This window comes from Bos taurus, chromosome 4 (assembly GCF_002263795.3).
Source record: "Bos taurus isolate L1 Dominette 01449 registration number 42190680 breed Hereford chromosome 4, ARS-UCD2.0, whole genome shotgun sequence".
NCBI lineage: Eukaryota > Metazoa > Chordata > Mammalia > Artiodactyla > Bovidae > Bos > Bos taurus.
In genome coordinates this window covers 97,730,285-97,746,301 of record NC_037331.1, presented here as the reverse complement: position 1 = coordinate 97,746,301, position 16,017 = coordinate 97,730,285, and the positions used below count along the sequence as shown (strand labels likewise).

At 41.4% G+C, this 16,017-nt stretch overlaps 1 protein-coding gene across 2 annotated transcripts in view; it reads right to left on the bottom strand.

The window, feature by feature from the left end:
* Window positions 1-203: 203 nt before the first annotated feature.
* Window positions 204-16,017, bottom strand: part of EXOC4 (exocyst complex component 4) — an 806,015-nt gene continuing 790,201 nt past the window's right edge. For both annotated transcript variants that reach the window (XM_024990789.2, NM_001102207.1), the window contains one exon: window positions 204-1,791. In XM_024990789.2, coding sequence (XP_024846557.1) covers window positions 1,554-1,791 — 238 coding nt within the window. In that variant the 3' untranslated portion in view covers window positions 204-1,553. The remainder of the gene's footprint in view (window positions 1,792-16,017) is intronic.

Below are 16,017 nucleotides of genomic sequence, written 5' to 3'. Positions count from 1 at the left end.
CGCCCCACTGGCCTGATTTCGAACTCAGCCCTGAGTGTACATCTCTTAGGATTTTGGTTAGAGTCCAGCTTCTGTTCTTCTGTCTTCTAGGTAGGTAATACGGGAGCCCTCAATACTGTGGATCTGTGCCCCGCAGTGTTTGGCGCATATTAGGGTCTCAGGGCATGTTTGAGGAATAAATACAAGAAAAACGAGACACAACATTTAAGCTTCTCAAAGCATTTTTTTTTTTTTTTAATTTTCTGCTTTTCCCACCAAGACCTAAGTTGTACAAACAGGTGTAAAATTCTGACCTCATGTAGTCCAAGTCCTTTCTGCTTTCTTTGCCACGTGTTTTCCAGTTGTGTCCCAGTCAGTGCATTGCTTTCTTCTGTGACATATCAGCCATAGGTGGCTAGGGCACTTAGAGAGGTGGGGACAGTGGGGAGGCAAGCGTGCGGGGAGCAGCGGGCTCCCACCCCAGCTGAAAGCCCTGTAGAAACAGCCTCGGCTGGGGGATGCACAGAGGAGGAAGGTCATGGCTGTACCAGCTTCCTTGCACTCGGCTGGCAGCTGGAGCTACCGTCTAAGATGAGGAAGTCCTAGGGGCTCCCATGGAGACTGAGCATTTAAGAATAACTAACGGGTTCAGGACAGGAAACACATGTACACCTGTGGCGGATTCATGTCAATATACGGCAACACCAATACAATATTGTAAAGTAATTAGCCTCCAATTAAAATAAATAAATTTATATTTGAAAAAAAAAGAATAACACCCAGGCAAGGTGTCAAGTGAGATTAAAAGTTCTCTAACCATCATTTTCTCTTGGTGAGTGGAGGAAAAAAAAAAAATCAAGAAGAGTTGAATCACCTTTCATTCTTCCATTTTTGTCATTAATTTGGTGTTGCTTGGTTTTGATACAGCAGAAATAGAAACAAAAAGGCATCAAACCAACAGATACTTGGGTCCAGGGTACTGCATACAAAACTCTCCCAAGGATTGAGATAAAAGGACTTTATCCCCTAAGACTTGAAGAGGCAAAGAGGTCCTGTTTGGTTAGGAAAACTGGTTGAAAAGTACAACTAGCTGAGAAGCCATTGGTAATAGAGACAGAAAGCAATGCACACACACTTATTTTGTAGAACAGTAAACTGACAAGGTCAAGAGAATAAAAATCCTACTGCCTATGTAATAGAACCCCACTGAGCAGTTTTAGGAAGGGACTAGAACTTAGGTAACAATCTACTTACTAAAGATTGCTGGGTGTTAGTCACTCATGCATTCATTTTTATTGCTTACAACCTTCCTCCCCATCGCACCCTAGACCCTCTGAAGCTGACCACATCAAAGTAAATGTCCAACCCAAACAGGTACTGTGAAGTCCCTTTAGCATTTATAGAAAAGCCAAAAAGAAAAAGAAAAGAAGCCTTACGCCTTCTTTCCACCCAAGCTTCAGTGTGGAGAAAACTCAGTCAGCTCAGAACATAGCAACTAACATACCAAAGAAGGGACTGTGACCGAGGAAACAAAAGTGACCCATCCCCTGGCCCCTTCCCGCCATGCACCCTGTTCACACTGTAGTTATTTTCTTATCCTTGGTGGCTTGCTTGATGGCTGCCTGCTCGCAGATGATCTCCTTGAGCCGCTGCAGCCGCATGTTCTGGGTGGTCTGGTCTCCCACCCCCGTCTGGCTGCGGTGCAGCAAGGTCAGGGCGTGAATGTACTCCAGCTCTGTGTACTTCACGCCCTGGTCCACCACCAGATTCAGGAGCTCGTCGGCCGTGTTGTACAGCATCTCGTAGTACTGCCTGGGAAAGCAAGACACAGCAGGGTTCATTGGCTGCATGGTCAGCAGTCTACACGGTTTCAGTGGTAATGAATGTGCTGTTCAGAAGCTACCGCATTTACCTATTCAATAAACATTTACTTATCACTGGATGTTGTTCCAGGCTTCCCCAGTGGCTCAGCAGTCAAGAATCCGTGTGCAGTGCAGGAGATTCAGGAGACATGGGTTTGATCCCTAGGTTGGGAAGATCCCCTGGAGGAGGGCATGGCAACCTACTCCAGCATTATTACTTGAAGAATCCCATGGACAGAGGAGCCCAGTGGGCTGTTGTCCAAGGGGTCACAAAGAGTTAGACATAACTGAAGTGACTTAGCACCCACGCTGATGTTGTTCCAGGTCCCATGACTATGATGGAGAATAAGACAGATATGACATCTGTCATCCTGGAACTCACTTCACGAGAAGTCTAAATGCAGACCCAGAGAGACCTCTCATCAGGGTCTCAGATCACTCAAGACTCTCCTAATTTTGCATTTGCCTCAGGATATAAAAAAGAGAGAAAAGTTGGGATACAGAAGTAAGAGAGAGAACCATCCAGCAGACATTGCTAGTAGTTTCTGTTTCATTCAGCCCCTCATTCATCAACATATTCATTGGAAGCTCTGTGAAATATATGGCTTTCTCCATAAAGTGGGATAATAAGAGTACCTCTTGAGGCAATAGTACCTCTTAGGGTCACTGGAAGAATCAGTTAATCCATATGAAAGTACTTAGAATGGTGCCTGACACAATTCTACCTGCTCCATAAACATTAACTATTATTACTGGAAACAGATCTATAATAATACATTAATAGTAATGTAGCAATAAAAATAGTAGTATATAATGATGAGCAAAACACAGTCCCTTTCCTTAAATAGCTCAGAGACAGGTAGGAGAAGGTAATGAAAAGCAGAGAAAACTGCTGGCAAAGTTAATTTCCATGTACTCGGTCATGTAACACTCGCAATACCTAGGGAGCTATTACTGCCTTTCCTCAGATAAGAAAACTGAAGCCCAGGGACGCGACAGGACATGCCCAGTGTCACAGAGACATCTGTGACTGTGCCAGGATAAACTCAGGTTTTGGACTCTAAGTCCAGTACTCTTCTTCAAGGACACAGACATGATGCTCCGAGTGCCCTGAGTGAGGTCTCAATGCTATGAATTGACAGCAGAGGAAGGAGGAACCAGGCATATTGCTGGGACGTGAGGGACCAAGGAAGACTTCCTATGGGGTAGGATGCTGTCAGGTGGGGCTTCCAGGAAGAAATTCTAGACTAAAGGAAAAGAAAAGAGATGAGTAAAGACAGGGAAGAGCAAACTGGTTGGCCTGGGAGTGCAGCTGAATAGAGGAGAGCCGTGGGAAAAGGGATTAAAGGCCAAGGGTACAGAGCCTGGCATCAGGTTAGTTGAGTCAACAGAGAACTTGAGACTGAGGTACGTCAATAAAGCCCGCCCCACTTGGGGTCCCAGGTTCTGCTGAGAACAGAGGCAGCATTCCAAGCTTCTGGAAGATTAATGTGATGGCACTATGAAAGCAGGATGATCTAGGAAGGGACCAGGTATAATTCTAGCAAAAAGGAAGGGACTTGAGAGCCGTTTGGCTCAAGGCCCTAGAGGCACAGTTGAGGGAGACAGCTATCCATTTAGGGAACTACTTCAGAAAACACTGAAACAATTGTTTAAGGACACATGTTTGAAGCTAAATTTGTCACATGGAATAAAAGAGGATTGGGAGCTCAGGGTTCTTTCAAAGCTAGAAGACAGGACGTTCCTGGCAGTCCAGGGGTTAAGACTTCACCTTGCAATGTGGGTTTGATCCTTAGTCAGGAAGCTAAGATTTCACATGCTTTGGGTCCAAAACACCAAAACATAAAACAGAAGCAATGTAGCAAATTCAATAAAGACTCTAAAAATGGTCCACATCAAAAAAAATCTTAAAAAAAAAAAAAAAGCTAGAAGGGACTTGAAGTTCTAGAATGGTGCTTCACCAACTGTAGAGTTACTAGGGAACTTAGGAAAAGCACAGGTCCCCAAGATCTCCATCCCAGAGGCTGTGATCCTCAAAAGTTTAGAGCTAGGCAAGACTCTGAGCCAGCGTCTGTTTGGTAAGTGAATAGTTACAGACCCATTCCCACCTCCTTGAGCCAAGGATCTCAAAGCATTAGGGAAGGAGACAGAAGCAGTAGGTGAGTTGTGATGCTTTTCACTGAGATTAAACCAAAAGAATTGAGTTTCTTTGTACTATGATGTTGATATTTTCATCATTTATCTTAAGAAGTAACACTGAACCCACCAGACCAAGTGAAATTGGATTTCTTTTGAAAAATCCAATGAATTGTTTCCAGGGATACTGGCTGGTTTTCTACAGAGACAGCAGTTTCATGCTGGGAGCAGACAACAAAACAAAGACGCCTGGATTTCTAGTCCTGGAGCCTCCAGTGTGATAAGTGATAAAGGGCATACTACTTAAGCCCTTAATGTTTCAATATCCTCTGTGCGATGAAGACCTTTATAAATCCCAGAATGACACGGCGAAGTGGACTGAGAAACTAAAAGAGTCCTCAGCAGCCTCGGATGAACAGTGCCTCAGAACTGCAAAGCTGAGTTATTAAACAAAATTGACAGGTAACTGATGGTGTATTTTCCATAGTTAAGGGGAAGAAATTCCCCGTAACTACGATGATATATTAGATCATAAAGAAACATAAATATTTAAAGAGAGAATGAAATTCATTCATCTTTCAGAATAGTACCCAGGGGCAAAGGGTATACTAAATCAGCATAGCAACAGTTCTACTTGGAGATGGAGAAAGGGTGCTACAAGGTGCCCTAAGGAGAAAAGAGAAAAATGCCTTGAACTATACAATTAGGATGAGCTTCCATGCTAAACACTGACACACTGAAATGAACATGTAATCCAAGTGGGATAAATAATTTATCAGTGCTTATTGAGGCCCCGGGAAAATGAAAGCTTGATCTTTATCATCACAAATTAAAATAGCAGCCATGGCTTCCAGGGCCCCGCGTTTTATACAAGGTGGCACTCTACTTGACTGCCGAGACAGGACCAGGGGAAAACATATTTGATTTAGACTTTTTCTGGCTCATGACTTGTAGAGCAAGTTTCTTCACAGCTGGTGATACATTCAGAGTCCGATTGCTAGACATGGACCAAATATCCCATTCCAGTAACCAGAGATCCACGTCCCCCTTAGGGGTGGAACGTTCTGTGTGGAGGTGGTTCTTTCCTGCTCTTTTTCTCTTGCCTTGCTGAGTGCCTTTGGGCAGTTTCCAAGTTTAATGAGTGGAGGGGGAGAGAATGCAAAGATAGAAAAGTGACGTCATATAGACGGGTCTCACAGTCTATAACATGACAACGTTTACATTTTGCTTGGGTCCAAGCAGATTATTTTTTCATATCTTCCTCATATCTCCTTTATCCACAGACCTTTCTTCCTTATTTTTTCCCTTATTTTATTTTAATATTGCACTGCAACTTTTTCTCCCCAGTGATTCTGTCTTAAAACATTCATAACAGTAAGTATACGAAGGACATTTTAGTAAGCTGGGCAAATCTTCTTTTCCACGTGTAGAAATAAAGTTTGTTTTTCTGTGATTGGATATTAATACATGTGTCACAGCTGTCCCTGTGGCTCAGCTAGTAAAAAATCCACCTGCAATGCGGGAGACCTGGGTTCGATCCCTGAGCTGGGAAGATCCCATGGAGAAGGGAAAGGCTAACCACTCTAGTATTCTGGCCTGGAGAATTCCAGGACTATACAGTCCATGGGGTTGCAAAGAGTCAGACACGACCAAGTGACTTTCACATAGGATACACAGATTATACAGAAAGATTAAGCTGAAAAAAAATTACTCATATAGTTGCATCACCACATTTAGCATTTCCTTCTAGATTTTTCCCCCCATATGTAGAAGTCTACCATTTCTTTGTTACAGCTGAAAACTTTAGGGTGACACAGTATTGGACACATGGGTTGTTTCCATTTTAAAAAACTTTCTTTCCTGATTTCAGATTTCCAAAACAGAATTAGTCAAAAGATAAGTATATATATATTTTTAGGACTTTGGCAATGCCGCCAAATTGCTTTCTAAAAAAGTTGCATCAATATCTTCCTACCAATAGCATATGACAGCCCCTAGCTCCTCATTTTCTTTTAATTTACATGAGGTTGGACAATTTTTTACCTACATATATATTTTTAATGTGTGTGCATGCATGCTAAGCTGCTTCAGTCATATTCGACTCTAGGTGACGCTATGGACTGTAGTCTGCTAGGCTCCTCTGCCCACGAGATTCTCAAGGCAAGAATACTGGAGTGGGATGCCATGCACTCCGCCACTGGGAAACCCTGTTAAAGTACATGGGTATGCATATATGTATAAGCAAACTGTTGATATCTTTGTATCTTTTGAGTATTAGTGCTTTTCATACTTTTCTTTAAGAATGCTTCCTGTTTTCACAGACATGAAGCAAGGAGAGTTCTAGTCTCTCATCCCTGGCTCCCCTTCCCACTTCACCAAACTCAAAGTTATCACTGTATCTCTGAGAGCTTCTGGAAAGAGTTTCCATTCTCTTCTTTGTCAAGAGAGGGAAGAAAGCCCTAATAAGACCAGTTACTCTCAACCCAGTGACCCCTCATTCCTGTTCTTGTGGGCGGCCCCTAAAGTTTGGGTGTGGGGGTAAAAGGAAGGCACCAGCTGGGGGCCTGCCCACAGTCTCTGGAAAAGCTCTGCCCTCTGCCTCCCTCCACTGTTGGGGTTCAGATTCCTGGATCTCCAAATGGAAACTATATTTTCCACAGATACACAGCTATGTCTCAGACTGGGTTTTATAATCCATCATGATCATTGTAGTAGTTAACAGTGATGTCAAAATTTTAGTTACATTAACACATTCAACCCTTTGAAGTAGCTCCTGCAATCACCCACATTTTATAAATGAACACACTGAGCTATAGAGAGTGTGGGTGTTTTGTCCAGGGCCTCAAAATGAAGGACCCTGAAGCCTACACGTGCTCCAAAGTCGCCCCTAATACAGAAACTATAAAAAGCAAAAGCACTAATTGCACAGGATACTTGTTGAGCTTATTCATTTTTAGTCATGATTTAGGAAAAATGAATTAAATAAAATTTGCATACTAACTCAACCCTCTGCCTTCCATTGTAATGCAACAAAGTAATACTGTGACAATTCAAAATTCATTTATACATTTTGCAATAATATTTGAATAACACTGGATTTGATCTGGGAATTCAGCACTCTAAACCAAATAATGAAGTCATGTTGTATATTCAGCACTCAAGAGTCACAGCAAAGACTTCTGGCTTTTCATTGTGAAGACTTCCTCATGTAGTCCTTTCTCCCATAATGAGAGTATTAATGTCAATGAAAGAATTAGGCTCTGGAGCTGACTTCTTAAATGTAAGTTTCTAAGGAAGAAAAATTTACCTGAATATAATTTAGTAATGACTGTAGCTCCCCAAATTCTTTTTAGCCAATACTTGTAGCATTATGAGCAATTTAATAAAAATCAAGTAGTTGATAGGTCACTAAATTGTCAGGTAAAATATTCAACTACTGTTTTCTCTGCTGACTCAATGGTATATAAGGTAATAAGCAGGGAAATAGGAAGAGAAAAGAAAAGAACTGAATAATCCATAAACTAGATAATCATCTCATAAATAATTGAGAGGTAATATAGCAGAAAGACCTGGAGAAGTAAATACTCAAGAGATCAACTAAGCTTAGATTCCAGTTAAGTTTTTAATTTCTTCCTAACTAGTTATGAGAACTTGTATAACTGCTACCAGCTTTTGAACCTCTGCCTCCAACATGAAAAACAAAGAGGTTACAGAAGATGCTATTCAAGCACTGGTATTTTTGGATTTTAAAACCTTTACAACTAAAGCCTTTGACTGTGTGGATCACAACAAACTGTGGAAAACTCTTCAAGAGATGGGAATACCAGATCACCTTACCTGCCTCCTGTGAAACCTGAATGCAGGTCAAGGAGCAACAGTTAGAACTGGACATGGAACAACAGACTGGTTCCAAATAGGAAAAGGAGTACATCAAGGCTGTATATTGTCACCCTGCTTATTTAACGTATATGCAGAGTACATGGGAAATGCCAGGCTGGATGAAGCACAAGTTGGAATCAAGATTCCTGGGAGAAATACCAATAACCTCAGATATGCAACTGACACCACTCTTATGGCAGAAAGCAAAGAGGAACTAAAGAGCCTACTGATGAAGGTGAAAGAGGAGAGTGAAAAAGCTGGCTTAAAACTCAACAATCAAAAACCTAAGATCATGGCATCCAGTTCCATCACTTCATGGCAAATAGATGGGGAAACAAAGGAAACACTGACAGACTTTATTTTCTTGGGCTCCAAAATCACTGAAGATGGTGACTGCAGCCATGAAATTAAAAGATGCTTGCTCCCTGGAGGAAAACCTAGTTAAAAAGCAGAGACAGATTTAGGAGAATGGCATTAAAACATGTATAATATCATATAGGAAACGAATTGCCAGTCCAGGTTCGATGCAGGATACAGGAAGCTTGGGGCTGGTGTACTGGGATGACCCGGAGGGATGGTATGGGGATGGAGGAGGGAGGGGGGTTCAGGATGGGGAACACGTGTACACCCATGGCAGATGCATGTTGATGTATGGCAAAACCAATACAATATTGTAAAGTAAAAAAAAAAAGGCAGAGACATTACTTTGCTGACAAAGGTCTGTCTAGTCAGAGCTATGGTTTTTCCAGTACTCATGTATGGATGTGAGAGTTGGAGCATAAAGAAGGCTGAGAGCCAAAGAATTGATGCTTTTGAACTGTGGCATTCGAGAAGACTCTTGAGAGCCCTTGGATTGCAAGGAGAGCCAACCAGTCAATCCTAAAGGAAATCAACCCTGAATATTCTTTGGATGCTCTGATGCTGAAGTTGAAACTCCAGTACTTTGGCCACCTGATACAAAGAGCCGACTCATTAGAAAAGACCCTGATGCTGGGAAAGATTGAAGGCAGGAGGAGAAGAGGACAACAGAGGATGAGATGGTTGGATGGTATCACTGACTCAATGGACATGAGTTTGAGCAAGCTCTGGGAGATGGTGAAGGACAGGGAAGCCTGGTGTGCTGCAGTCCATGGGGTCACAGAGTCAGACACGACTGAGCAATGGAACAACAACAACAACAGCATCCTCTGCTTGGTCCTTTAAAATCATGGGCTTCCGGGACTTCTCTGTTGGAATGCAGGGGTACTGGGTTCAATCCCTGGTCAGGGAATTATTTATAGACTCTCACATGTGACAACTAAGAGTTTTTGTGCCTCAACTAAAAGATCCTTCATGCTGCAACGAAGATCAAAGATCCCATGTGCAGCAACCAAGACTTGGCACAGCCAGATAAATAATAAACACTGAAAAAAATCACACTGGGCCTCCATTAGAATTAGCTGATGCTGATTTTCCCTAAGCTCTGGGAAGCAAGATGCAGTACTGCTTGATTTGAAAACATTCTGAACATGTGTAAACTTAGCTCAGATGTACTTTCCAGACCAATAATAAAATGGATGGTAATTCTGTGTGTCAGAAAAAGAAATTACTTTATTAAAAATATAAATATAATTGCTCTCATTTGTCTTCCCCTTCAAAGAGCTCAAAGTTTATTACAGACAGGATTGAAAATCCTACTTTGAAAGAGCTGAAGTTATTTCCATTGCAGGAATAAGAAAACTAAGGTAAAGAAAAGCTAAATACTTTTCTGAGAGTTTGTGGCAGAATTACATTTGTATTCTACATGGGGATAGTTATTAACACTCCTCAAAATAAGTTGTGCAGTTTTTGTTCTGACCAGGACAATCCAGAAGAGAAGTGAAGAATGGTCTTTAGGAAAAAAACAATGTAGAACTTCCTTCAGCTGGTGGCAGCTGAAAACCTTTCAAGAGGTAGAGAGCCTGAAGGCCACTGCTACAAGGCTTGCAGAAACTGGATGGGTCATCTACCTACATTTTCTGTATATAATGTGGTGCATATACCAGAGATTCCTTCAACAGCACATATGCTTAAATGATGGTTATCCATTGGTCTGTTTCTGATAACCAGTACTGGGGGGCGGGGCTGTCTCCCCAGAGTAGATGTTAAACCTGTTAATGTTAAAAAAGATGTTAAAAAGTCATCTGCGTTCATTCTTCTCAGTAACGGACCCTGATATGTTTGACAGCAGTGGCCAGCGCCTTGCTTTATTTCTCTTCAAAAAATACAACTACTCAGAGAAACTTCTCTGAGATCCAGCCCTTTTGAGATGAGGACCCTCTCCCAAGCTCAGTTACAGTTGCCGAAAGGGGAAGAAAATGTCTTTTTATTCCTTTAGTTGGAAGTTTTGCTCCCCACCTTTGGAACACATTCTAAATTATAAATATCTATGGTTAAAATTTCTTCCTCAGTGACTTAAGGATTCACATGTCACCCTCTGCTGCATCAGATAATTTTTTAAATTAAGTTTTCTGCAACAGGGCTGGAGGAAGATCTGCATTTTTAAATTCAGTACAATTAAAACTGTGTCTCTTTGGTCTGGCACTGCCTCTGGTCAAACCCCACTGGTATGAATAATTATTCAGTCCATTAAGAAGTCTGCTCTCCTCCTTCTCCCATTTTGAAGGTTTTAATAAATATTGATCAGGCACATTTCTGTTTGCACTTGCCAAAGCAATTCTGATGGATTCATCTTCTGATGTTATCAAATAATGAAATATGAAAGAGTGAATAGAATTACCCTCTTGTTCTGTGATTTTTTATTTAGGTCCTTCATTTTACTTTCATAATTGTGTTTGTCTCATACTCCTGTAAATGCTCTTTTGATTATCAAAAGGTGTGTTCAGGTTAAGGTGAGCTATGCTGTGCTATCATTTAAGAGAGTCTTTTCCATTAAAAAAGTATAATTCATTGAATATCACTTTAGAAAGTCTTTTCAATTAAAAAAATGATCTAATATCATGGGTTGATAAGAGGACATAGTATTATGCATTTTGGTGGCCTCAACACTATAAATTGTTTACCAATTAGCACAAGGCCTTTGTATTGGATATTGTCTCTATTTCTCAGATTATCAATCTGGGAGACAACTGCTGAGATATGCTAAATAAAAATAATTCAAAAGTCCTATGGCTTTTTCAGTTTTAAGTAATGAAATGGAATGATCAACTTTTCAATAAATAATGCAAAGGCTTTCTTCAAAGGAAAACCTAATATTATTATTACTAATGCTTAGGAAGCTCTAATAACATTTTAAATGCTAATATACAAAGGTACAGTCCTTGGCTTCAAGAAGGTATTTTTTAAATCTACACTTAAAAAAAAAATCCAATCTAGGCCTAGATCAAAGATCTCTAAGACACCAGGGAAATGTTTTAATAATTGACTACTCTCTTTCAGATCATGAGAAAAAGAGTTGAGGGGCCCTAGACAAGGTACCGGAGAAGGCAATGGCACCCCATTCCAGTACTTTTGCCTGGAAAATCCCATGGATGGAGGAGCCTGGTAGGCTGTAGTCCATGGGTTCGCTAGAGTCGGACAAGACTAAGCGACTTCACTTTCACTTTTCACTTTCATGCATTGGAGAAGGCAATGGCAACCCACTCCAGTGTTCTTGCCTGGAGAATCCCAGGGACGGGGAAGCCTGGTGGGCTGTCGTCTATGGGGTCACACAGAGTCGGACACGACTGAAGTGACTTAGCAGCAGCAGCAGCAGACAAGGTACAGAAACCAAGGTTTCTGCTTCAGGTGATGAAATGGAGAAGTGAAGGGGTAACAGGTGTTGGGTTTTTGTATTTATAACATGGAGATTCTTCTCTACATATAGTGCTTGGGGAGAAAGGTCTGTGAGGATAGGCATAGACTGCATGCTTTGATGGGAGAACACATTCATTAGAATATTAAGCCAATGAGACCAGGATGATGGATTGACTCTGGTAGGTGCCAGTTAGTTACCTCCAACTGAGTCTGCCCCAGCCAGCTACCTTATCAGTATGTTAAGACAAAAACTCGACAAGGTTGAATGGACAGTTCAAGCAAGCCATTATTCCTGCTGGGGGCTTAAGATGCAAAACCTGGTATTCAGCCAACAGTTGGCAGAGTCACTCAAACACTGACTCCTTTCTTACCTTTCAGTCCTAGTCAAGGACCCTCCCATGCTTTTCAATAGTGTTTGGGAAATTTCTCTACTTTGCCAAGACAAAAGACTGTATCTTTTAGGAATGAAGGGCCAGAAAGGAAAATAGTCTGGGCAGAGAGACCAAAAAATCTGGGGGTTATTTGCAAAGTATGAGCATATGGAAATCAACAGGTCCCAAGGGCAAAAATTCAAGGGTGTGTTTACTAAACCCTTAGATTATTTATGAAAGACAGAGAAAAAAAAAAAAAAAACAAACAACTAAATAAGCCAAAGCTACAAACTGGGCTACCTGAGATTCCAGGACACATGACTCAGAATGGATGTCAATTAGAAAAATAATTGATGAAATCACAAGGAGCTATGGAAATGTGTACAATATCCAGCAGGGTTTAATTAAAGATCCAAATATTCTGACAAATGTGATGGATAGCTTTGGATAGCAGTATGAATCTGGTGGATGTAAAGACCACTGTGGCTGATATATATTTGGATGTCAGCAAAGGCAAAGGCACCCCACTCCAGTACTCTTGCCTGGAAAATCCCATGGATGGAGGAGCCTGGTAGGCTGCAGTCCATGGGGTCCCTGAGAGTCAGACATGACTGAGTGACTTCCCTTTCACTTTCCACTTTCATGCATTGGAGAAGGAAATGGCAACCCACTCCAGTGTTCTTGCCTGGAGAATCCCAGGGACGGTGGAGCCTGGTGGGTTGCCATCTATGGGGTTGCAGAGTCAGACACGACTGAAGCAAGTTAGCAGTAGCAGTAGCAAGCCGTTTTATACAGTGCCTCTCAAAAAATACAACTAGCAAAATGAGTTTATTCTGAATGGCTACCCCGATAGGACACAGACTGAAAAATAAACAAAGGATAATGACGAAGGCAAGTCAAATTCAGAAGTGAAAGCATCTGCTGAATGCTAAGGACACTTCCTTCTAACCGGTCTCACCAAACACTTTAATTAATGTGCAAGAACATATAAAAGCAGTGTGGAAAAGGTCAAGGGCTACCAAATGGGCAAAGGCTGGCAACAGCAACAAAGTAACAGAAATATGGAAAGGAAGCCAGAGAATTTAGAATCGTGGGTAGCAAATAATGGAATGAGATTTTTTTTTTTTTTAGAAAAACCCAGGCGAATCTGTCTAGAAGAAATTCTAATCTCCTATAGTGGGGATTCCCAGGTGGCACAGTGGTTAAAAAAAAAAATCCACCTGCCAATGCAGGAGACATAGGAGATGCTGATCTCTGGATCAGGAAGATCCCCTGGAGGAGGAAATGGCAATCCACTCCAGTATTCTTGCCTGGAGAATCCCATGGACAGAGGAGCCTGGCGGGCTAAAGTCCATGGGATCACGAAGAGTTGGACACAACTTAGCTACTAAACAACAACAACACATTCAATAGTTCGGAGAAATTTTAGAACAGCACTAGTTAAAAAAAAAAAAAAAATGGTCCATGAGGGTGTGTTGGGTTAAGGGCACTAAATCAGGGCATTTTTTTTTCTTTAACTTACTATTAAAAAAGTGTCAGTTATAGGAAAAGAAGGTGATGATAACCCATCTTCACCGAACTTCATAGTTTTATACTGCTTTAGGCTACAAGCCAATTGAAATAAAATTAAAAAAAGAGCATCAAATGGCATTAAAGGGGCAGAAGGCTAGAGGAAAATAGAAGATTTGAAGAAATTTAGTCCAATTTTTGCTCAAATGTCAGCTTATCAATAAGTGAGGTTTCCCCTGACCACCTTAACCTAAATGATACCTGCCCCATCCTCATTAAGCTTTATCCTTTTACTGAGCTTGTTTTCCTTTTAGCTTTCATCCTCATCAAAAATATGTATCTTTTCCAAGATATATTTTAATATATGTTATATATTTTAAAAATATGTGTGTGTGCATACACACAATTAGACACAGCATAACACAGTGGTTAAGATCATGGACTCAGGAGTCAGGAACCTGGGTTCAAATCTCAATTCTGCCTCTTGTTCTTGGGCAATTTATGACTCTCTGGGCCTTACTTTCTTCATCTGAGAAAGGCAAAAGTAAATGAGGTTGTTACAGGGATCAAATGATGAAGAACAGTGGCTGGAACAGAGTTGCGTAAGTATGGATTACGTAAATGTCTGTCTCCCATCCTCAAATGCAGGCTGTACGAAAGCAGGGTTGAATTCTGTACCATTTGTTGTTACCCCTCAGGGCTGAGTACAGGGCATCTAACGAGTGGTGAATAAAGGAAAAGGAAAGAATGAATGAGAGAGCCAACAGTCGGTAAACTTCATTAAGTGACAGAACACAAGATAAAAGAACAGTTGATGACTCTTTGACCCCCGCCGGTGGGTTGGGGAAGCATGAATAAGACAGGTGGCTCTGTGTAACAGGGTAAAGGGTATTCTAATATAATTCTAGGGTGGTGATGTGGATGTCCGGGATAAATGGCTGCAAATGAAAAAGGGGAGGGCACGGAGGGAAGATGTCTGTTTCAGGATAGTGATGTGCAATCCTCTCAACTTTTCTTTCATTCTTTGGCAGAATTAGACATCAATCTCATATATTTACTTAATCTGTTTGACCTCAGCAACTTCTTAGCCTATTCGAACTTCAGTTTCTTCATTTATGCAATGAGGTAGGATAATATAGCGTCTCACGGGAGATTTGAGGATTAACTCAAATGACATGGTAGGACACCCACGATGTAAAAATGGTAACGAAACACACACACACACACACAAGTAGAAACCACAGCTAACTTTTACTGTACTGGCCACACATATATTATCTCTTTGGATCCTACTTTATCATAATTGTGTAAGGCATCATACCTTCCACGCTGAAATGAGTTCTTACTAATTGTTCCCCTTTCAACTCTAGGCTCAAAAGATGGGTTTCTTTTCTAGCCTTCCCTGCTCCTTTCCTTCTAAGGTTGGTTTTATGCCTTTAATCCCCATCCCTCCCAATGCCTTTAGGATCCTGCTGGGGTTTTGTTTTGCTGTTTTGTTTTTAACTCTCGTATCTACTATCTATCCCTTTCACAGGTTCTTTCACGTCTGCTTCAAGCATCCTTGTTTCTCCTATTTTGAAAAAACAAACCAAACAATAAACCCCAAGCCCTTCACGCAATCCTGCGTCCACTCTGTGTCTCATTATGTCTCTTTTCTCCCTTTTATTGTCAAATTTCTCAAAAAAAAAAAAAAAAAATCACTTGTATTCACTATGCTTCAAAGGCCTCCATTTTGTTTGAAACGAAAAGGTCATTGATGACATCCTAGTGGACAAACACAGTGGTCTTTCCCCTCGACAGTGTCCATCTTTGAGCCACATCATCAAGCTCTTCTCCCAGCAGCCCGAGTCCCTTCTTTCCTTTATCGGCTCCTATTCCGTCTGCCCACCGCAGGCCTTCCTCCCAGTCAGGCACTTGCCCTTTGCTCTTTCTCTGCTTGCAAAAGTCTTATCTGTACATAATACAGTCTCTCTTCATGATCTGGTCTTTGAAATAGATCAGAACTGCATTTTCAGACATGATGACAACTGGGTTTTAGAAAGACCTCTCAAGGTGGTTCTGCAGGTGGAGGACAGATGGTTTGAGAAGCCAGAGAATCTTCAGGCTATAGGACTACCCAGCTTCTCCTTGCTTTGCTCAGATCTCCTCTATTTGGCCATATCCATCTTCTAGGTTTCCTCATAACTCTTGTCCCCAAGCTTGTAATGGAATAAAATCAACCTCAAAGAGAGAGAAGGGCACCAATACCTTGATAGAAAAGCCAGGAAAATTTAGGCCCTCACCTCTAGTAGCTTTTTGTTCAGGTCACCATTGGAATCAACTATTACAGTTACCCACTATGGACTGGGATGAGGTGGAGAGGAAAGGGAAGGCTGGCAGTAAGAATAGGAGAAAGCTGGAGGGATACCTTTCACCAGAAGCTACTGTGAAAGGAAATATTTCCTGCCATACTGGTAAACAAGGATGTCACAGCCATGGAGGTGGGGGCATTCGAGGAAGCACAAAAG